This window comes from Bison bison, unplaced genomic scaffold (assembly GCF_000754665.1).
Source record: "Bison bison bison isolate TAMUID 2011002044 unplaced genomic scaffold, Bison_UMD1.0 scf7180017864503, whole genome shotgun sequence".
Lineage (NCBI taxonomy): Eukaryota > Metazoa > Chordata > Mammalia > Artiodactyla > Bovidae > Bison > Bison bison.
In genome coordinates this window covers 1,879,690-1,902,533 of record NW_011495061.1, presented here as the reverse complement: position 1 = coordinate 1,902,533, position 22,844 = coordinate 1,879,690, and the positions used below count along the sequence as shown (strand labels likewise).

At 44.4% G+C, this 22,844-nt stretch overlaps 1 protein-coding gene across 3 annotated transcripts in view; it reads right to left on the bottom strand.

The window, feature by feature from the left end:
- The window catches only part of LMBR1 (limb development membrane protein 1), a 135,170-nt gene that overhangs the window by 102,148 nt on the left and 10,178 nt on the right, over positions 1–22,844 (bottom strand). For all 3 annotated transcript variants that reach the window (XM_010829257.1, XM_010829258.1, XM_010829259.1), the window contains exons 2-4: positions 9,874–9,946; positions 7,379–7,418; positions 4,987–5,126 (exon numbers count right to left, since the gene is read on the bottom strand). In XM_010829257.1, the coding sequence (XP_010827559.1) occupies positions 4,987–5,126; positions 7,379–7,418; positions 9,874–9,946 (253 nt within the window). The remainder of the gene's footprint in view (positions 1–4,986; positions 5,127–7,378; positions 7,419–9,873; positions 9,947–22,844) is intronic.

Genomic DNA, 22,844 nt, shown 5'->3' with positions numbered 1-22,844 from the left:
AACAAGAGAAGGCTCTGTAGCAGGCCCAGGCAGCTCTGCAGGCTGCTTTGCCCTTGGCCTTATGACCCAGCAGATCTAATGGTGCTGGAAGAGTCGGCAGCAGAGAGGATGCTGTTCAGAGCCCATGATAGACCCTGGAGGAGAATCACAGCAAAGGCGCTTGGGATTTTGGAACAAAGTCCCGCTATCCCCCTGCAGGTAACTACTACCTTGCCTCTGAGAAAGTTACTGGCTTGCTGTCAGGCTTAGTAAAGACTGAACACTTAACTGTGGGTCACCTAGTCACCATGCAACCTAAGTGGGCCATCAGGAACTGGTGGGTGTGCCAAGCCATAAAGTGGACGTGCACAGCCACACCCCAACCCCAGACGCAAGTGGAGAGTGTGCCTGAGCAGGCCCTGAAGGCACGAGTGAGTCACACGGAAGTGGCCCTGACGCCCACGGTCCCCACGTCTCCCCCTAGCTGGACTGTACCTGTGCCCCAGTGGGGCATTCCGTCTGATCAGCTGGCAGAGGAAGAGAAGACGGGGCCTGGCTCACAGACGGGTCTGCCAAGCAGACACTGCCCCCAGAGAGGAAGGGGGACAGCCCTCCCTGGGACATCTACAAAGGCCAGCAGTGACGGGGAATCCTCCCAGTGGACAGGACTCTGGGCAGTGCACCTGACCGCTCACTTTGCTCAGACACATAATTACACATTCACACTGGCCTGTGGCTCAGCTGGAAGGTCAGGGACTTGGAAGGAGCGTGACTGGAAACCTGGTCACAAGGAGATTTGGAGAAGAGGTGTGCAAACAGCCCACTCTGAATGGGAAAAAAATGTGAACTTATTTGCATCCCATCAAAGGCAGACCTCAGCAGAGGAGTCTCATAGTAAAGTGGACAGATGGCCTTGTCATAGTCTCAGAGATCCCGTCAGCCTCCTCCCCGAGCCACCCTGCCATCACCCAAGGAGCTCATCAAAGAGTGGCCACGGTGCCCGGGACGGAGGCTACGCACAGCCGCAGCAACGCAGATGTATACTCTCCAAAGCTGACCCAACTCCTGTCACTACTGCCTTCAGCCTCACACTGAACTACACCCTGGGTGCTCCCCTGCGACAGTCTGGCCCCATTAACGCTTACAATTTTTAAAAAACAAAGGAGCAAGCATATCTAAGGTTGACGAATCTTCAACCCCAAGGCAATCTAAGGAAACAAACACTCCTTGGATGTCATCTACAAGATTAAACACAACTATGAATTCAGAAAGAGAAAGATAAATATGAAGCTTTATGAAATTCACTGCAAGCAGCTCTACCAAAAAACCAGAAGCAGAAACAAAGTCAGGCTCATCAAACCCTCGAGAACAACGTCCAGCACTGGTGGCTAGGACTTCCTAAGACCGACCACGAGAATGCATCTAGAAGCAAAGATGTAGCTTAGGGGCTCCTCCTCTAGCTCCCCAGCTTTCAGCCGACATGGTCACTGGAGGTTAAAGCTACTGTTTACAGTCTGCCTACTCACAACACATGTTTACTGGGCTACCACTATGTGGGAAGTGCTTCTCTAAGCCCTGATTCAGAAACAAAATACAATGAGCTTACACCTCTTACATTACAACCAGAAAGGCAACCAATACAAACAAATACATTTACTTCCAAGGTTAAGACTCCAGCATAAATACATGGCACATCATGTACTGATAGCTCTCACTTTCAGTCCATAAAAATGATAAATAAATGGCTATGATTAGAGTATTTCAAGGTCATTAAGTGTGTCATGCATTTTCTGTTTAGTAACTGGAAACAAAGGCCAGTTTGCTCATAATTCTGGTTAGCCTGGACTGAGACCACCTGCACTTCCGGGAAAGCACCTGGAGCCCAGTCCTCAAAACGCACGCACCAGAGCCACAGCACCACCGAGAGCGAGGGCCAAGGGGACAGCCTCAGCAAGTGTTTCACACATGTGCCAAAAACACGTGCAAATCATATATTATCTGAAAGTGCTTTACCAGGAAAGTCACTGGTAGATTATCTTTGAGCCCGCCACTGAGAACACAGCGCATCTGACCCCCACTCCGTTTCCCACCTTGCGCGGTGACTTCCCAGGGGACGGCCTACTTTTTTGTGTCAATGTCAGTAAAGACCTTAATTTGCTTGAGTTCAATTGCTAAGCAACAAAAATGGAGTAATTTCTCTTTATTCACTTAACAATTAGTCCTAATTTCACTGAATTAATTTGGTCTTCAGGGCATCAGTGACTCCGTTTGTTTCCAGTTTCACGTGTGACAGAAAGCACACGCCTAGTGTAAAATACCCAATAGACTGAGGTATCAAAACTCTTCTTGTCAAGAACAGGACGAGCATGTCAAAGGCCAACCGGGAAGGAAACATTTGCAATTAACCTGACAGTTAATACTTAAAAACTTACAAAAATGGACACAAGAAATACAGGGGGAAATTTACTAAAAAACAAATACAAATGACCGAAAAATGTGCTTTGTAAATGCCCACCCTCACTAGTAATTAAAGAAATGTAAATTTAAAAGGGGAAATTTCTCATCTATTCAATTCCATTAGGTTCCATCTCATTATCTACTCAGTTACGTGTCCACATGCACACACACAATACTCAAGGGTTTAGGTGACAGCAACTCTCTGAGTTGTGAGACTGTAATACAAATTTTCTTCACTATAAATTTTGCTTTCCAAATTTTCTACAGCAAGTATGTATTTCTTTAAACACAAACACAAAGGGGTAAGAAAAGATGTAGTTATCTGTATAAACTCCAAATGGGTTAAACAGTTACATGCAAACAAAACCACTTTTTTAAAGAACAAGAAAAAAAGGAGTATTTGTCACATCTCATGAAGGGAGATCATCTTCTAAATACAAAAACAATTACAGAAACCAAAGGAAGAAAAAGACTGGACACATAAAAAGCAAAAATCCTGCAACCAAAAACGCAAAATTAAAAACATAACCAGAAAAACATATTTACAAAAATCTGATAAACAGCTGATGCGTTTCACACATAAAGAGATAACATAATTCAATATGGAAAAAGGTGGGCAAAAGACAATGAAACACATAGAAAGATGTGTGTGTCAGATCTTTGTATATATTTCACAAATTAAAATGCCCTACCTCACTAAACATTTCCAGAAAATCACAGAGCCAAGACTGAAATTCAGATCTATTTTGCTTCAAAGCAATATACCACACTGCCAAAATAAGTCATTATTTTTTTAACCACATTAATTTTTAAATCAGTTTTCACTCCAATCCCAAAGAAGGGCAATGCCAAAGAATGCTGAGAGCTACCATACAATTGTGTTCATTTCACATGCTAGCAAGGTAATGTTCAAAATCCTTCAAGCTAGGCTTCAGCAGTACATGAAAAGAGAACTTCCTAATATACAAGCTGGATTTAGAAAAGGCAGAAGAACCAGAGATCTTAATGGCCAACATCCACTGGATCACAGAGAAAGCAAGGAAATTCCAGGAAAACATCTACTTCTGCTTCATTGACTATGCTAAAGCCTTTGACTGTGTGGATCACAACAAAATGGGAAAATCCTAAAAGAGATGGGAGTACCAGACTACCTACTTACCTCCTGAGAAACCTATATGCAGGTTAAGAGGCAAGAGTTAGAGCCAGATATGAAACAACGGACTGGTTCAAAATTGGGAAAGGAGTACATCAAGGTTGTATGTTGTCACCGTGCTTATTTTACTTCTATGCAGAAAACATCATGCAAAATGCTGGTCTGGATGAAACACAAGCTGAAATCAAGATTGCCAGGAGAATAAACAATAACCTCAGATATGCAGATGATACCACTCTTATGGAAGAAAGCCAAGAGGAACAAAGAGCCTTTTGATGAAGGTAAAAGAGAGGAGTGAAAAAGCTGGCTTAAAATTCAACATTCAGAAAACGAAGATCATGGCATCTGGTCCCATCACTTTGTGGCAAATAGAAGGGGAAAAAGTGGAAACAGTGAGAGATTTTATTTTCTTGGGCTCCAGAATCACGGTGGACGGTGACTGCAGCTCCATGGCAGGAAAGCTATGACCAACCTAGACAGCATATTAAAGAGCAGAGACATCACTTTGCTGACAAAGGTCCACATAGTCAAAGCAGTTTTCCCAGTCATCATGTATGGATGTGAGAGCTGGACCATAGAAGGCTGAGCGCCGAAGAATCGATGCTTCTGAACTGTGGTGCTGGAGAAGACTCTTGTGAGTTGCTTGGACAGCAAGGAGAGCAAACCAGTCAATCCTAAAGGAGATCAGCCCTGAATATTCACAGGGAGGACTGAGGCTGAAGCTGAAACTCCAACACTTTGGTCACCTGATGAGAAGAGCTCACTCACTGGAAAAGACCCTGATGCTGGGAAAAATTGAAGGCAGGAGATGGGGGTGACAAAGGAAGAAATGGTTGGATGGCATCATCAACTCAGTTGACGTGAGTATGAGCAAACTCCGGGAGATAGTGGAAGACAGAAGAGACTGGTGTGCTGCAGCCCATGGGGCCACAAAGAGTTAGACAAGACTTACCAACTGAACCACAACAACAACAAATTCTGAAGTCTGTCCTTGACAAAACAGTTTCTCCCCCTTCTATCACACATTCTGAAATGACTACAGAAATGAACAGCAAAGAAATAAAATAAACTATGGTAAGCTTTTTTTTTTTTAAGGTCTGAAATGGAGGTTGAATTCTGACATATCCAGATAAATCAAAATTCTCTTGCTAAATAATTAAATGAAAATGTATTTATCAAAATCACAGTATAAATGCTGTTTCTTGTAGAAAAGCTTTTCACAACTAAGAATCAGACTAGTAAGTAAAATCTGATTTTCTGATTTTATGAAGGACTCAAATAGTTTACTGAAGGAAGATCCACATTTTTATGGAAAATAAGAAAGGGAAAAATTTTAAATATAGTACAGTATAAAATGAAAACACTAATTGTGATTATATTAAGACATATATACTAACCATGAATCAGGGAGCCATTCAGCCACTGAATATAGTAGTTTTGGGGAAAAGAAAGCAGGATTTCGTTGCTGATTATCGAGAAGGGTAGAAGCAAGACTGCTCCAGCCGACACTGCCAGAGTGAAGGTGCTCAGGAACAGCCTGGAAGGAAGGGGAGAGCCAGCGTCAGCAGAGGCCGGGCTGGCGGGGCCGCGGAAGGCGCGCAGGGGCAGGGCCCAGCTCTGCAGCGCTTACATCCCAACAGAGCCAACACGCATCTCGGTGAGTATACGCAGTTGGAAGACAAACGATATACATATGGTCCCAGAAGTTAAACTAGACCAACTCTAAAACTCACCTGTGAAAAGACCCTTAAGTCTACCAAGTGGGCCTAAAGCAGACAGAGACTGGAGACAGCGTACTTCACACATTTATGAAGAATAAATTGTAGTCTCATTCCTCTTTTAAATTTAAGTATTTATTTCACAATTGCATTTAATTAACAACATTGGCAATATATGCTAAGAGCAATGCAACAGCTGTTTCAGGTGAAAAAAATACTTGTGAAAACAGTATGAAAAACGACTTAAGCTAAAATGGTTATTTCTGGAATAAAAACTTACAAAGCCATTGGTCTACTATCTCTTAAAATAGGTAAAGGTTAAATAAACTATATAATAACTTGTAGGGAACTATTAAACAATATTTAAAAGATGATTTTGTCATTTTTTAAAATAGGATAGCTCAAAATGTGTAATATGGAAAATGTCTAAAATAAAGTTGAAAAGCACAGACAATAAACATAAACCACGCTCTCTCCCATCCCTCTCCCCCAACATGTACATTTTCACACAGGAAAAGAGGTACATTAAAAAAATCTAGCATAATATATAACAAGTCCTAGGAGAGGGTCCATAAGGGGCTTTCACTTTCTCAGTTATACACGTCCAAAATGCTTAAAATTTTAATATCTAATTTTTAAAGTTTTTTGAAGACTAAAATGACACAGGAAAATGGAACCTCCCTCACTAAAATTAGAGATGAAATTTTAATTTAATATCCATTCCATTAAATTTAATGTAGAAAGAATGTGAAAATACATGTAAGAAAAAAAAAAATCATACTAAATGCTCAAAACACATCTAACAGAGTAACTTTGAGGCCAGTGCCATCTTGTGGCAACCAAGAGAAGTGTTTTCCTACTTAAAAGCCAAAGATAACCTCCCCTGTTTAGCAAATGACTGATAAACTTTTTAATGTAGACATATGATACATGTCAAAAATACAATTCAACTCAAGCACAGGAGTAGGCTTACCAAGCGGTTGTGCTGGATGCACAGCCTGTTTGCTGGGAGAAGTGGGGCCCCATCTCCATCCCAGCTGCACTGCCAGCTCAGTCACCTACCCCCAGGTGACCTCCCGCGACCTCCTCTCTGTCCTCCGCCTGTGACGGCCACCTCTGCTCCCTCCTTCGCACCCACAGGCCCCGCCCCCTGGTCCTGCACAAGACTGCCAAGCCATCCTCCCGAGCCCCCCTGGCCACAACAGGGCCCACACACTGTCAGGCTCACCCACCCTCCTCACAGGGAGCAGGTTCTCAGCCTCCATGTGTCTGGGCAGTCGGCCCTCTCCCTTGGGGCCCCTCTGCGTCCCGTGCCCCATGAAGCCTTCCCAGCCCCTCTACCTCCTGACCCTCAGCACACTGGCCAGCAGCCCAGCTGTAGAGGCCCACCGTGGCTCCCAAGTGTAAAGCTAGGAAGTGTACATGACCAAGGAGCAAGTGTATGAGGACACACAAATGGTTTTGAAATCAAAAGTTACCCAGAAATCCTGAATATATAGTCACCATAAATATAACAGTGGACCTTACATCAAAAACCTTCTAGAAGGTATTGTGACTGGCTTTAGAGATACAAAACAGGGTCATACCATCTGCTGCCCTTGAATGGCTAGGAGAACTATCCATAAAACGCTGATGCCGCACCGCTAAATGCCAACAAGGGGGCCTCAAAGTAGGGCCCGGGGTCAAGCCAGAAAATGCAGACATGGTGACTGCTTATACACCTGCAGAAAAGTGTTCCTCAGAACTGAAGGCAGTTCTAGAAACATTGCCTTCTGAAATGGAGCAGACTGACGACAAAGCCAACAGGACTTCCTGGTGCGGGCTGAGAGAGGCTAAGGGATGACCAAGACCTTCTGTTGGCTCCTTAAGCAGCAAATTTCAACAGATAATCAGTCCACAAGTATCCATGTGTTTGCTTACATGTACTTTCTTAAAAAGGCTGCTGTAATACTTTAAAGTTGTTGTAATACTTTAGGTGAATTTTTTCCATATTTCTGCCCAAAGGGCAGTATTAATGAAAATTCATGACTCTAGAATTAGAAACACGAGAACTGAACATTAAAATACATACGAAATCCTGTTGACTATGGCATCTTCATCTTCTTGTTCATCTGCAAAAATGTTCAAGGCATTAATATTTTTATCTTCCAAGAAAATGCTTCATTAATTTAAAAAAACATAAAATATAAACCTGAAGAAGCAATTTTCCAACTCTAAATCTCACTAAATCAGATAGGATAGAATATGGTTAAAGAACAACAAGAGTCTTTTGACTGATCAATCCTGATTAACAAAACTCCCATATATAAATCAACATCTTCCAAATCTTTAGTGCTCAGGGAAATAAAACTCAGTATAACCTTGGAACCACATTCAAGTTGACTGTTATACGAAGTCAGTGAAATTGCTAATGAATGAAATTTTCTGGTTGATAATGTGTGTTAGTAGCTCGGCTGTGTCCAATTCTTTGTGATTTTGTGGACTGCGGCCGCCAGGCTCCTCTGTCCATGGGATTCTCCAAGCAAGACCACTGGAGTGGGTTGCCATTCCCTGCTCCAGGGCATCTTCCTGACCCAGGGATCAAACCCGGGTCTCCTGCATTGCAGGCAAATTCTTTACCATCTGAGGTACCAGGGAAGCCCCTGGTTGATAATAGCCAAAAAAAAAATTTATTATAAAATTAAAATTCAGAATCTTAGAACTCACACACTTTTCTGTCATTTCAGCCTATTGTTAGTAATGGTAAGAATGAGGATTTTACCCCAAACCACCCTGTACACCACTGCCTTGACACCGCATCATTCTGTTCCAGTTACAGACAGAAATACACGTGCTTTGTGTCTCTTTCAAGGAGCAGATGGCCCTTGCTCGGGTGCTTCCTCGCCCTACCCTCTCCCTCTCTCGTGGCGGTTGGCCATCTTTTTAGTCCTCCCACATAATCTTACCAGCTAAGGAGACTATGATCCAATTACAAAAATATTACACAACACCCCAGCCCTTCTTTCTCCTCAACACCTCACTGGGGGTGTCCTCAAAGGCTCTCTGTGTGGGGCTCTGGAATTCTGAGTAGCCACCTGCTTCAGTGACAGTGGCATATTTGGGCCATTCTCTTAGTCCAAACTCTTAATTACTGGCTGCCCAAAATACTTCTATAACCAGAGAGACCACAAAGTACCATTGTCACAATTAATTTTTATATTTGTTGTACCTACATTTAATCAACCACAAAATCTTGAAGAGTGTTTTAATAGCTTCACATCCATTTCAGTTCTGTTGCCAACACTCTACCAACCAGGTCCAGGGTCTTCTTTACTCTTCTGTGATTACTCTAAAACACGTCTAATAGATCTCCTGTTTTCCTGCTTATCATCCCCTAATTTCCTCTAAAACAATGCATGGTTCATTCCTTCTCTCTCTCTCCCTTGTTCAATGTACATAATCTATGAAGCTTGATGCCAAGACATCTTTTAAAGGAGCTAAGACACTGTCTTGGATCCCAGTTCTTCAAAATTTTGAGAGATTAAGGAATCCAAAGAGTATTTCAGTGCAGTCACAAAGCCAAGCAGTGCACTACAGCAAGCACTATTTCCTGATTTCTTTAAAAATTCTTAAAGTTTAATATGATAACATAAGGAATCTTTAATATATGAAATCTTTAAATATTCACATGGCACCTACGATTAGCCTAGCATCACAAGTGGAAATCTTGTGATTTCAAAGAAGTAGCTCAAATTTAACAGAAGTCAGTAAAGTAACTAGTTATTTTATTAAAAAAACAATGGTTAGTTACTTACAAAACTCTGGCATAAAAATCTGTATTCATTTTAAAAAAAGATATAATGGTCCCCCAGTGAGATAAGGATACATATGAAAAAATAAAAGAATAACATAATACATAATTGAATATTAAATGGTATTATGCATGTGTGCTAAGTCGCATCAGTCACATTGGACTCTTTGTGACCCTGTAGACTGTAGCCCACCAGAATCCCCTTGGCTCCTCTATCCAAGGGTATTCTCCAAATAAGAATACTGGAGTGCCATGCCCTCCTCCAGGGGATCTTCCTGACCCAGGGATCGAACTTTGTCTCTTTACATCTCTGCATTGGTAGGCGGGTTCTTTACCACTAGCACCATCTGGGTATTATGGACACTCTAAAGTCTATACCACTTTAGAAAGAAACAATATTCTGGTAGTGAGAGAAAGAATGGGGTAGGAGTGATGGGGGTGAGTATGCTCAAATTCAGAGCTGAGGAACCAAACATCCTCATAAACTCTGGAATTTCCCAGACACTGAAGAGCCCTGGGCTATTCTTAGTTGAATATAAGAATGAGGATAAACAAGGGCTCAGGGCTAAGAAGCAGACCTGGGTCTGACTACTGACCCTGCAAGTAGTCAGATTCCCTGGAGGTTATTTTCAGTGCTCTTAGTATCAGGCAACTGCCTGCCGCAATCACAGGCATAAGGAACACACTAACCATGCTGATGGTGCCGTGCGGCCATGGAACATGTCTAGACCGCATGGCATTAGAGTCAAAGCGTTCATTAGCGTGTGTCTGCTTACCTGATTTTCTCTTGTATCTTGTGATGATGAAGTAGGAGACAATGTAGAGTATGGCAAAAATAAGGAAACAGATCTGAAACAAAAAAATGTAACACATTTACTTTTTTTGCATACCTTTTTAAGTAAAACAAAATAGATCTTTGGTATTTATAAGGAAAAAGAATTTAATCTATTACATAGTAAAAATTTTAGCTAATAAAAAGTATTATGAAGTATTAACTTATACAAGCTAGTCAGCTCTGTCTAAACCAATGGACATTTTTCTTTTCATAAATTGACCAAGTTGTTTTAAAACCATGGAACTATTGTTGAGAACGAGACCATCACTGACAATTTTGAAAAGTAAACTCATGAGATGCTACTATCCCCACCAAATATTAAAACACACTCTGAAGTTTCAATAACATTTAAAGAGTAATGCTGGCACCAAAACCTGACAATCAATGAGATAGATTCAATTATAGGAAAATGTGGACTTCCCCGGTGTTACAGTGGATAAGAATCTGCCTGCCAGTGCAGGCGACACGGTTCGATACCTGGTCCAGAAGATACAGGTGCCATGGAGCAACCAAGCCCATACACCAGCACTGCTGAGCCCTTGCTCTCGAGCCCAGGGGCTGCAAGCCCTGAGCCTGTGCGCTAGAGTCTTTGAGGCACAGCCACTGAGCCGCGTGCTGCAACCGCTGGAGCCCGTGCCCCGGGAGCCCATGCTCCACGAGAGGAGCCACCACGATGAAAGGCCTGCCACAACGAAGAGCAGCCCCTGCTCACTGCAACTAGAGAAGCCCATGCAGAGCAACGGAGAGCCCCACACACAACCAAGATCAAAATAGAATTTGTTTTAATTTTTTTAAATGTATGTACCATGGTTATACATACAAGAGGCCTCACACATCAATGTGGGGTGAGGATTATTCAATAATCACACCACATATCAAAACAAACAGCAGTTTCACAAAAAAGTTTTTCAATATTAAAGTCCTTTTAATTTCTATCTTATCTAGGGTATGGCAGGCAAATAGGATGGGTGAAGGAATGGCAGACCTCATGTCAGTTACCGACCAAGTGTGCTTGAAATAAAGGCTTAACGGAACTGTGGACCACACCAGAAATGTTTTGAAGACTCTCAAATGAAACCATTCCAGGGGATGATAAAGCTGAGAGATGTCCCTTGTACGTGGGTTTCTGAAGAAGGGCTGGAGGCCATAAGACGGAGAACGACCTTGGACTGGACAGTGCACAGCCACGGAGCAGGGCAGTGACATGATCCCACACACTGCAAAGGGCTCAGTCGAGTCACAGCGTGGAGACTCAACCAGAAGGGGAGCAACAGGGCAGGGAGCACAGTCAGGAGGCACTCGGTGATCCAGAGGAGAGGTCACACAGACTCTGCAGTGCAGGTGACGAGGAGGGAGGCTTTGAAAGCAGACTTGACAGGACTTGCAGGGCTAAACACTGGGTTCTTGGCCTGAGAAACTGGAAAGACAGAGTTGCCATTTCCTGAGTCAGGGAAGATTACAGAAGGAGCAGTTTGGGGGTAGAAATAAGAAGTAGAGTTTACACTGTCTAATTTGAAACATGTATCATTCACTCAGGAGAGGAGCGGTGGAATGGGCAGTTGGATATAAAAATCTGTGCAGTCCAGTGGGAGGGTCCAGGCTCGGAGGAAGAAAAGACTCAGCAGCAGGAGACAGTACTTAAAGCCTTGAGACTGAGTGAGCTTTCCACTGTAGTGGGGAGTGCAACGCAGAAGAGAAGTCTGAGAACAGAGCCCGGGCTCTCCAGTATTTAGAAGCCAGCTCAACAGAAGGAAACAGCAAAAGCTGATGGAGAAGCAGCGGTGAAGACGAGACCGATGTACTAAAAGCCAAGTGGAGAGTTTATCCAGGAAAACAGAATTATCGACTGTGTCAAATGCTGCTAACAGGTCAAGTAAGATGAGGACTGAGAACTGACAGCTGGATTTAGCAACATGGAAGTCATGGACGACCTTGACAAGAGCGGCCTTTCTGGAAGGGTGGAGACAAAACCCTGACTGAAGTGAAATGGAACAAGAAGGGAGAAAAACTGGAACAAAATGGAAGTAGTTCTTTTCAGGAGTTTTATAATAAAGGGCAGCACACAAAGGCGATGAGAAACAGACTCTTCAGAGGGGTTTTTTAAGATGAGAACAGTTACACAATTGTTGGAACGATCTACTGCTTACTCACTGATGCAGGAAAGGCAGAATCTCTGAAGAAAGGCACTCAAGCTGAGGGGCCACAGACACAAATTTATGCACAGTGAAGGGAGGAGGAGAGGCAGGAGCCGAGGGCATCCGAGTCCCGCTGCAGGCGGCAAGGAGATGGCGGCGGCAGCGCGAGCAGCTTCTATTTTCTCAGTGAAAGAGAAGCAAGCACATCAAATGAATTGCCCATGAGGGTGGGACAAGACATACGCACATCTCACAGGATAATCGGAGGTAAATGCAGTGGAGAAACACCACAGAAGTGGTGTTTAAAGTTTAAACAAATGTTTAAAGAAATGGTCTTTAACGTTCCAGGCAAGCCCAAGCCTAAACTCGAAGCAACACAGGAAGCCTGACGATGCTACACAACGTGAGATGAGAACTTGATCCTCAGATGCTGAGGCAGGTGTAGGCTGAGCTCCCATGAACCATCACAGGCATGATGACTCTAACAGGTACCTGTCTCCCTGTATTCTCCCTGTTCAATGAACCCATGGTAGGCAAGGTGCAAGCAGGGAAGCTGGAAGACAACTCAAGGACTTGCAGGAACCGCAGACACACTTATGCTCTCCTGACTGGCAGAGCAGCCGCAGCAGCAGAAGTGCTGTGCCCTCTCCGCGTGGCTGACCCAGCGGACACGCCGTAACACGGCCATGACATACCACAAGGGCTTGTTCAGGTGGAGCTCATCCACGCTTTCAGAACAACAGTGGCCAGCGGCCAGGTGGGCCCATCATGGTGTGTACGCGCAGAGCTGTAAGTGAGCTCAGCTGTTACACAAGCACGTATTTACAAAACATGGGGACAGAGAGCCTGACCACCGCCACCGGGCCAACTGCTCTCTGCCTACATTCCACCCCCTCAGGGTCTCTCACTTCACAATCTACATGCAGCCTATCTTCCGCAGTCTTCCCCTAGTGAGTAACCCGGACCTTACAGGACACGGCCTTCAGAGTACACACTGCTCCGAGTCTGGGACGGGCCTCCACAGGACACACTGCTCCGAGTCTGGGACAGGCCTCCACAGGACACCTCTGCACCAACCAGCCCACGTTTGTATCCGTGTACATAAGCTTCCCTTGTAGCTCACTTGGTAAAGAACCTGCCTGCAATGCAGGAGACCCAGGTTCGATTTCTGGGTTGGGAAGATCCCCTGGAGAAGGAAATGTATCCCACTCCAGTATCCTTGCCGGGAAAATATCATTTACAGAGAAACTTGATGGGCTGCAGCCCATGGGGTCGCAGAGAGTCGGGCACGACTGAGTGACTAACACTTTTCCCAGAAGGGGCCCCTCCCAGCTCAGGCCCCTTCGGGTCTTCACACTTTCAAAATGGGGTCTCCCATGCTATCCCTCTACTTCTCTCAGTAAGGACCCACTAAACCCTCCCCAGGCACCGGGCCCACTCCTTCACCTTCAAAGAGGGGATTTTTGCAGCATTCACAGCTCACATCACGAGTCTGTATCCTCGGGGTCTCAGCCCACATGGCAAGCTCGTGTCCCCACCCAGTCTCTCGCTGCAGGCACTGACATTGCCTTTCCACTCTCAGCTGTACCATGGGCCTCACTAACAAGCAGGGATATGCAGTCTCGTAAAGTCCCACAACCTCTGTTTGAGTGAGGGGTGAGTGGTTATAGACGCCAACCATTCTATTTCGTCCCCAGAACAAATGATACATACTGTCCACCCCTATGCTCCAGATTCACAAAAGCCATGCTGCCAAGGGTTCCCCTTGCCTTTGCCAAAACCATTTACCCAAGTCGACCAACTCCAGCTGAGTGTATGGTCGATACATCGTGAACTCAGTCACACTGGGGGCCACTTGAGGATGCCCCCTCGAGGATGCCCCGTGGGCCACAGGCTTCTCATGCTTCCCTTTCTGCTGCACCACGGGCCTCACTGCCAACCAGGGACCCACAGGTTTCACGATGCTCATGGGCGTCGTCGCTCATGACTTCCCTGTCAGAGGAGCTGGGTCCTCAGGGCCATGCGTCTCGTGCCCCAGTGCAGCAGACGCTGCTCCAATGAGTCTCTGCAACTCATGCAGCTGTGCGGCCTCACAGAGGGCACCATGCACACCCACCTTCAGGGCGGTTGGGAAAATCCACCTCAGACTGCTAGCGAGAGAGTTCACTTTAGGCAGGCTGATGAGGAGTCCACGCGGAAGGCCCCTTTAAGGAGGAGGCGGACATTCTTTCTTTTTCACATTCTTTTGCCTTAGACATGTAGGCCTCGTAGGCAGCAGCATCTCTTGTTCAAGGACAGGCTTTTTTGGAACTCAGAACGTACGTTAAGGGAGGAAGTCTGGGTAGAACTGCCACAGCCTTGAGCTCTGGGTTCACCGGTTCCTTCTGGCTAATCCTGTGTTGGTATCATCCCAGGATGACATCCCAGGATGACCCTTACGGGAAAGGGTCTGGGCAAAATTTTTACAGCCTTCAGGTATTTTTTCTATTCTCAGCAGCTAGCAGAAAAGTACATAATGCTCTGCTTAAACTAGCAAGGCAGGTAATCTTTCTACCCCCTTATGTCTATGTCAGGAGCTTTTTCTGTCACTATTACTTAAATAAAATTTCTACTACACAAAGCTCTGAGTGACTGAGACTGTCTTTGGTCCCAGAGTTAAATCTTCTCCTTCGGAGACAACAAATTGGGTGGAAAACTGTTCACCGCACGTGTACGCTATCATGACCATCTTGAAGGTTCGTCCGGGATCCCAAGACAAGGTGCAGCTATCATCTTGGGGGCTAAGCTATAAGCCACCACCGGCAGCAGTCCACGCCACCTCGTTGAGCAAACGGGAACTCCCCACCTGTAACACCTTTTTAATGGTAGCCAGTGAGCCGTCCGCTACTCCCCTGTCTCCCAGCAGGGGCTGTGCCAAGAGGGCCGCGGCCACCTGGTGCCACATCCTCTGTGGCGGCCGCTGGCTGCCCCCATCCACTGCAGCCTCAGGCTCCTGCACCTGCTGGCTGTCCTGCTGACCATGCCAACCGTCTCGCTGTTCACGCTGTGTGCTGAACCCAGCGTAGGCGTGGCGCGAGCAGGGAAGCTGGAAGGCAACTCGAGGAGCTGCAGGAACTGCAGACAACAACCACAGGCAGCCATGCTGGACCCTCCTGTGGCTGACCCAGCCATATCGCAGCCGTAAGGCGCACACAGGGCTCTTCAGCTACAGCTTCCATATGTTTACAGAACGAAAGTGGCCCGTGACCCAGCGGGCCATCATGCCGTGCCTGTGCAGTGCTGGAAGCGCTGGCCTGTTACACAACCATGTACTTACAAGACGGGGCGAGAGCGAGGGGCTGTGGGCAGAGAGCCCAACATCACAACCTGGCAGTCACTCTTTCCCTATCATTCCCTGTTCTCTGTCCTCCCCTTTACGGCCTCTACTTGTGGACTTCCACTTTTCACCACCACTCACTCACTCTCCCAACCACTTAGCGCACTTCACACCCACTGACCAACTCAAAGCACTTCTGGCAGCAGGCAGCGATGAACCAACAGCCAAATCACTCTTCATGATTTCACATGCCCTCTGAGCAGCACCCTGACATCAGCGATCTTCCTTCTTTTCTGACTCTTCTCCCAGACTCCACCACTAACTGGCTTCCCTTTTCCTGCCAGCCTTTAAACATTCTTCTGGTCTATGATTTCTGAGTAGAGCCAGAATCTTCTCCCAGGGTTTTAACCACCAACCCTCAGAAAGCCCTGGACCACTGTTTGAGAACCACTGGTTTAGGGTATCAGCAAGAGTGAGTGAAAGAATGGGCCATAAAACCCAAGTGGGTTGGGAGAAAAGTGAACCCAAGTGACGGACAGGAGTGGACATGCCAATCCACTGAGGTTCCTGGGAAAGAAGCAGCTGTAAAAAAAGGACTTGCCCAAGGAAGCTGGAAGACTAGCAAGCCGTGATTAAAGCATGCTGCTTTAGGATTTTTTAAATTAGTAAGTAAAGCTGGTACTAGAAGAGTAGTCTCAGGAGTCCCAAGATGTCTGTGCAGCAAAGTGGTAGATGAGAAGTCATGAAGGTTAATGGACAAACAGAAATCAAGGAACCAAGATGCATGGCATGAGATAGACAAGACTAACGGAAAACAACCCCTCTGAGAGCAGAGTAAGGCTAACAATTATAAAGACAAATGGACATTTTACTACTTTGGAAATAAAAGTTTCTATGAATATAAACTGTATCAGACTGGAACAAAACAGTCACAGAACTAGTTAGACTATTTCTCTAGCTCCAAAGACGGGACCGGGAGCAGGTGCTCCTTCTCAAATGAGCACATCTTTAGCAGAGACAGACCCACAGGGACGCGTAAAATGAGAACAAGGCACGCCGGGGCCTCCTATTCTCCTCCCTCCAGGGGGACAAAAGGAAACGCCTAACTGAAAAAGGGGGCACCGCAGCTCCTCGCCTCGAAAGGTGAGGCATGCCGGCAGAAAGGGAGAGGGCGGCTCCGAGGGCCCTCTGAGGAGATGGAGCTCCTCTCCCCAGACAGGGAAGGGAGCACAGGGCTAGCCGAGCCTGAAGCAGCGGCCCGCGCGCCTCTGCTCTCTGCCAGCCGCCCCACAGCAGCCCCCACCGGGGCCCCACGGCCTCAGTCCCTATGTTGAGCAAGAATGGCCAGGCATCTGGAAGCTGAGTTCCCAGTCACGGGAAACCTAATAGAGGTATTCCTAAAGTCTGCTTTATATCAACTTCAGCTTTTGGATAGGAAAAAAAAAAAAAGTGAAAAGCAAAAATCTCCTTCAGCTCAGCATGTCTTACTGAGCTATACAGAGGCGGTGTCCACCCCAACCGTGAGCAGCCCCGCCCAGCTCCTGCCTCCCCGGGGACCACAATCAGCATCCCGGCACTGAGCCAGCACGGCTGTGAACGGTGTCCGTGAGTATCTGGGCTTCATCAATTTATTTTGTGTGTCTGTGAGCAAGTGACTGCTTCTCTGCTCTGTGCCATTTCAGCTTAGGAAGGCTTTCCTAGGACGCTCTTCTTTCACATGTTCGGAAAAATCTATAATATTAAATTGTTACAAGCAAATATACTTAAATTCCAGGTGTAAGATTTGAACCTAAATTCAAACTAGTGCATCAGAATCAAACTGTACTACAAGTTCTTTATTTAAGACTGATGGGCTTCAGCTAATTTAAGATGACTACAGGAATAAACATCGTCAGAGTGATGGGTACAAATGGCCTCAGGGAGAGCTACCACTGAAGGGTTTCTAACAAAACCCTGGGGGAGGAGACAAGTAAACTGTAACTAAGCCAATAATCACATTCTCCAGCAGAGCCAACAGACCTGGCTTTATCTTAAAGTTGCAAAATCAGAAATCAGAGATGCTTAATATCCTTTAAGTGAACCAAACAATAACTAAAATTAAAATTATAATTCTTCCAAATTACCTTAAGAGCCAGACTATAGTAAAACACAAGAAAACACAAATAATTACAAAAATAACAAAGATTAAACATATTAAAACCATAATTGTAAATAAACTACTAAAAGGAAACTCAGATTAAGACACAGCTAAAATAAAGTGACTCAGAGGGATGAAAACTAAACAATAAACAGGGACACACCAAGCAGATGCTAACCACAAAGAAAGCTAAAACGTCACATTCTTGTCCCCTCAGACAAGGCTGCATTAAGACAAAAAGTGTTAAGACAAACTGGGGCACTCTGTCAACAATGGGATAACCCATAATGAGGAAATAATCTTCATGCACCAAAAGGCGCAGCACCAAAATACATTTTTTAAAACTAAATGGCAACGAATAATAAAGCACTACTTTGCAAGCATGCTGAAGCACTTCAGTCAGTCGTGTCCGACTCTTTGCAACCCCATGGACTGCAGCCCGCCAGACTCCTCTGTCCATGGGATTCTCCAGGCAAGAGTACTAGAGTGGGCGGCCACGCCCTCCTCCAGGGGATCTTCCTGACCCAGGCACTGAACCCAGGTCAATCGGCATTGCAGGCATTCTTGACTGAGTCACCAGGGAAGCCCTAAGTGCCCCGTATTCTAGCACTCCACTTCCCAAGCCCCTCACAACCATGAGAAAATTCTGGCTCCGTGGATTTGCCTATTTTGGATATTTCATATAGAAGAATCATACAATATCTGACTTTTTGTGTCTGGCTTCTTTCACTAAGCATGTTTTCAAAGTTAATTCATGTTGCAACATGTATAAATACATCATTCCTTCAGACTTTTTATAGTAAAATAAACCCCTATTTGATGAAAAACACACTGCATTCTTGTTGCTAGCAGCCACAAGCATTCTGTTCAGATATACTTGAATATGTACACAAGGGTATATGCACAAAGATGTTTATTGCTTCACTGTAATTGCAACAAACCACCTTTCAAAACAGAGAAAACGACCAGTGCTCTAGTTCCACGATTAATCTGAATACAAAACACACGCTAACATCTGCTCTTCTAACAGTGACTAACGAGGCCTATCACGATAAACTGCCCAATGTCTTTCAATCTATGCTTCAACAAAGAAGAATCAGTATTTCCTCACAAAAAAATTACACTTGAGACATTTAACAAGGAGTAAATATTCCCTCTCTCAAGATTAACGCAGCAAATTTCTAGTGCATTAATGTCATCTACAATATTACATTTTATTACTTGTTCTTGAGATTTTTCAGATTCTATACATTCTTACAATGCAAGTCAGGAGCAAGAAGTTCTTTAAATCCATCCTGAGACCCGTCTGAGAAAACACAGAGGAAGGACAGTGTTACCTGTCCTCCGGGCTCTTCCTCCACTCGTAGCCCTTCTTACCACACAGCCTCCCCCCTGAATCCCCACAAACCCCTCGTTCACAAGCTGGAGCACAGCAATGATTTCTACTGAATGCTTCATGGAAATAAAACTGGTCTCCTAAATCTCCTAAACTTTGTATAATACTTACTATATTTTAGGCATATTGGGAGTACTAACACAAATAGGAACGATCTTGACAATCTCCTGAATCCTGCTGAGTGCCTTGATAAATATTTTTAAAATAAACTGAGTAAATCACACCCCCTTCCCACTGCTAGTTCCTCAGCCTCAATCAGGTATGCTCAGGGAAAAGGGAAGACACTCTGAACTGGATGACAGGTGAGAGTTTAGATGAGACTGGACTCGACTGTTCAATATGTGAAAGTGACTATAAAGCTGTCAGATGAGCCCCAAGTTGTCATCGGGGTACGGTACAAAGATCCAACGGAGTACCGCTGCAAGCAGCAGGGGGAGAATACTCAGCTTCTTTATAGCTGTTTCCTAGACACCATGTTACAAAGCAGAGACATCACTTTGCCGACAAAGGTCCATATAGTCAAAGCCATGGTTTTTCCAGCAGTCATGTATGGATGTGAGAGTTGGACCATAAAGAAAGCTGACCCCCAAAGAATTGATGCTTTTGAACTGTGGTGCTGTAAGGAGATCAAACCAGTCAATCCTAAAGGAAATCAACCCTCAATGTTGGAAGGACTGATGCTGAAGTTGATGCTCCAATACTTTGGCCACCTGATGCAAAAAGCCGACTCACTTGAAAAGACCCTGATGCTGGGAAAGACTGAGGGCAAGAGGAGAAGGGGGCAATGGAGGATGAGATGGTTGGATAGCATCACTGGCTCAATGGACATGAGTTTGAGCAAACTCTGGGAGATGGTGAAGGACAGGGAAGCTTGACGTGCTGCAATCTATGGGGTCGCAAAGAATCAGACACAACTGAGCGACTAACACTTTTCATAGGTATTTTGTGATATTCTTTACCAAGTTGAGGAAGTTCCCCTCTACTTCCAGTTTACTGAGAGTTTTTATCATGAATGGATGCTGGATTTTGTCAAATGCTTTTTCTGGATCTACTGATACCATCTTATGATGTTTCTTCTTCAGCCTGTTGATGTAAACAACGACATTAAGTGGTTTTTGTAGTATAATTCCAACAGTGTATAGTTCTTCTATACACTGCTGGACCCCATTTACTAGTATTTTCTTGTAGGATGGTGCATCTATGCTCATGAGAAGTATCAGTCTGTAGTTTTCCTTTATTGCAGTGTCTCTGGCATTAGGGTAATGCTGACCTCATAGAATGAGTTAGGGAGTTTTCCCTCTGCTTCTATTTTCTGTAAGAGATTGCACAGAATTTATATCACTTCTTCCTTAAATATTTGGGAGAATTCACCAGCCAAACAATCTGGCACTGGTTTTGGAAGGTTAACAGCTGATTCAAGTTCTTTAGTAGATACAGACCTACTCTAACTATCTGCTTTTCCTTGTGTGACCTCTGGCAAACTGTATCTTTGAAGGAATTTGTTCATTTCATCTAAGTTTTCAAATCTGTGGGCACAGAAATGTTCATAATATCCTGCAGTATCGTTTCAATGCTAATGGAATATGTGCAATGGCTGCTCTTTCATTTCTGATTCTAGTAATTTGTGTTTTTCCTGTTTATCTTAGTTAGCCTCAGTTCAGTTCAGTTCAGTCACTCAGTCGTGTCCGACTCTTTGCGACCCCATGGACTGCAGCACGCCAGGCCTCCCTGTCCATCACCAACTCCCACAGCTGCTCAAACTCATGTCCATCGAGTCGGTGATGCCATCCAACATCTCATCCTCTGTCGTCTCCTTCTCCTCCTGCCTTCAATCTTTCCCAGAATCAGGGTCTTTTTCAATGAGTCCGTTCTTCACATTAGGTGGCCAAAGTATTGCAGTTTCAGCTTCAGCATCAGTGCTTCCTATGAATACTCAGGACTGGTTTCCTTTAGGGTTTCTTTTCCTTTCCAAGTACTTCAGAGCTTCCCAATTATATCTGTGTTACTGATCTGCAGTTTAACTGGACTGTGGTGTGAGAGCAGACACTGTGTGGTTTCCACTTTTAAGGTGTGTTATAAAGCGTGGTACATCTTGGTGAACGTTCCATGCGCGCTTGAGAAGAATGTACACTGTGCTACTGTTGGATGAAGGAGTCCATAAATGCCAATCAGATCCAGCTGACCGACCGTATTATTTGGTTTAACTATATATGTATATGCTTACTGATTTTCTGCCTACTGGATCTGCCGACTACCAACAGAGGGGGTGCTGCAGTCTCCAGCCATGGTAGGTGGATTCACCCGTTTCCTTTGGCAGCTCACTTAGTTTCTGCCTCACATATTGTGATGCTCTGTTGTTACACGCATACACATTAAGGACTTTATGTCCTTTAGGAAAGCTGACCCTTTATCATTATGCATTGCTCCTTTTATTCCTGACAATGTTCCTTGCTCTGAAGTCCACCTTGTCTGAAAGTAACAGCTACTCCAGCTTTCTTGATTAGTTAACACGGTGTATCTTTCTGTATCCCTTTACTTTTAGTGTGTGTGTGTGTGTGTGTGTGTGTGCGCATGCATGCACGTGTACATGCTCAGTTATATCCAACTCTTTCGACCCCATGGACTCTAGCCCACCAGGCTTCCCTCTCCATGGGATTCTCCAGGCAAGAATATTGGGGTGGGTTGCCATTTCCTCCTCCAAGGGATCTTTCCCACCCAGGGATTGAACCCTAGTCTTTCATTGGTAAATTGATTCCTTACCACCAGCACCACCCAGGATAACACACTTTTAATATATCTGTATCTTTATATTTAGTGGATTTCTTATAGACAACATACACTTGGGGTTTTTAATTCACTCTGACAATCTGTCTTTTAAGTGATTTATTTAGACCATTAAAGTAACCACTGATATTGTTGTTTTAATAGTTATCATAGTTTTAACAATTTTCTATTCATTGACCATGCTGCTTAGATTTTTGACTTTAGTCTTTTTCTGCCATCTCTGGTTTAAACTGAGGATTTTATGCGATTCTATTCTCTTTCTTCTGTTAGCCTAACAGTTATACTTCTTTATAAATATTTTTGTTGGCTGCCCTAGAATTTACAATTAAATACACTATACTGCTTCACAGGTAGTGCAGCTACCTTACAGAGTTTTCCCAATTCCTTCCACCTGTCCCTGTAACATTACTGTCATTCATTTTACTTATCCACAAGCTAATCACTGGATACACTGGTGCTATCACTTTCAATAAACTGTTACATGTTGGATCAAAATAAGAAATTTATTTAACTTTAATTTATCCTGAATACTTTTTCTTTTTTTATGTAAATCTGAGTTTCTCACCTAAATAATTTTCCTTCTCTCTTTAGAACTACTTTTAAAATTTCTTGTCAAGCAGGTCCATTAGCAACTACTTACCTCAATATAGCACAGGGAACTATCTTAAATATTTTGTAATAACCTATAATAGGGCTTGCTTTTTCCATGATCCAGGGGATGTTGGCAATTTGATCTCTGGTTCCTCTGCCTTTTCTAAAACCAGCTTGAACATCAGGAAGTTCACGGTTCACATATTGCTGAAGCCTGGCTTGGAGAATTTTGAGCATTACTTTACTAGCGTGTGAGATGAGTGCAATTGTGCAGTAGTTTGAGCATTCTTTGGCATTGCCTTTCTTTGGGATTGGAATGAAAACTGACCTTTTCCAGTCTGAAAGAGATTGGGAATACCAGACCACCTGATCTGCCTCTTGATAAATTTGTATGCAGGTCAGGAAGCAGCAACAGTTAGAACTGGACATGGAACAACAGACTGGTTCCAAATAGGAAAAGGAGTTCATCAAGGCTGTATATTGTCACTCTGTTTATTTAACTTCTATGCAGAGTACATCATGAGAAACGCTGGACTGGAAGAAACACAAGCTG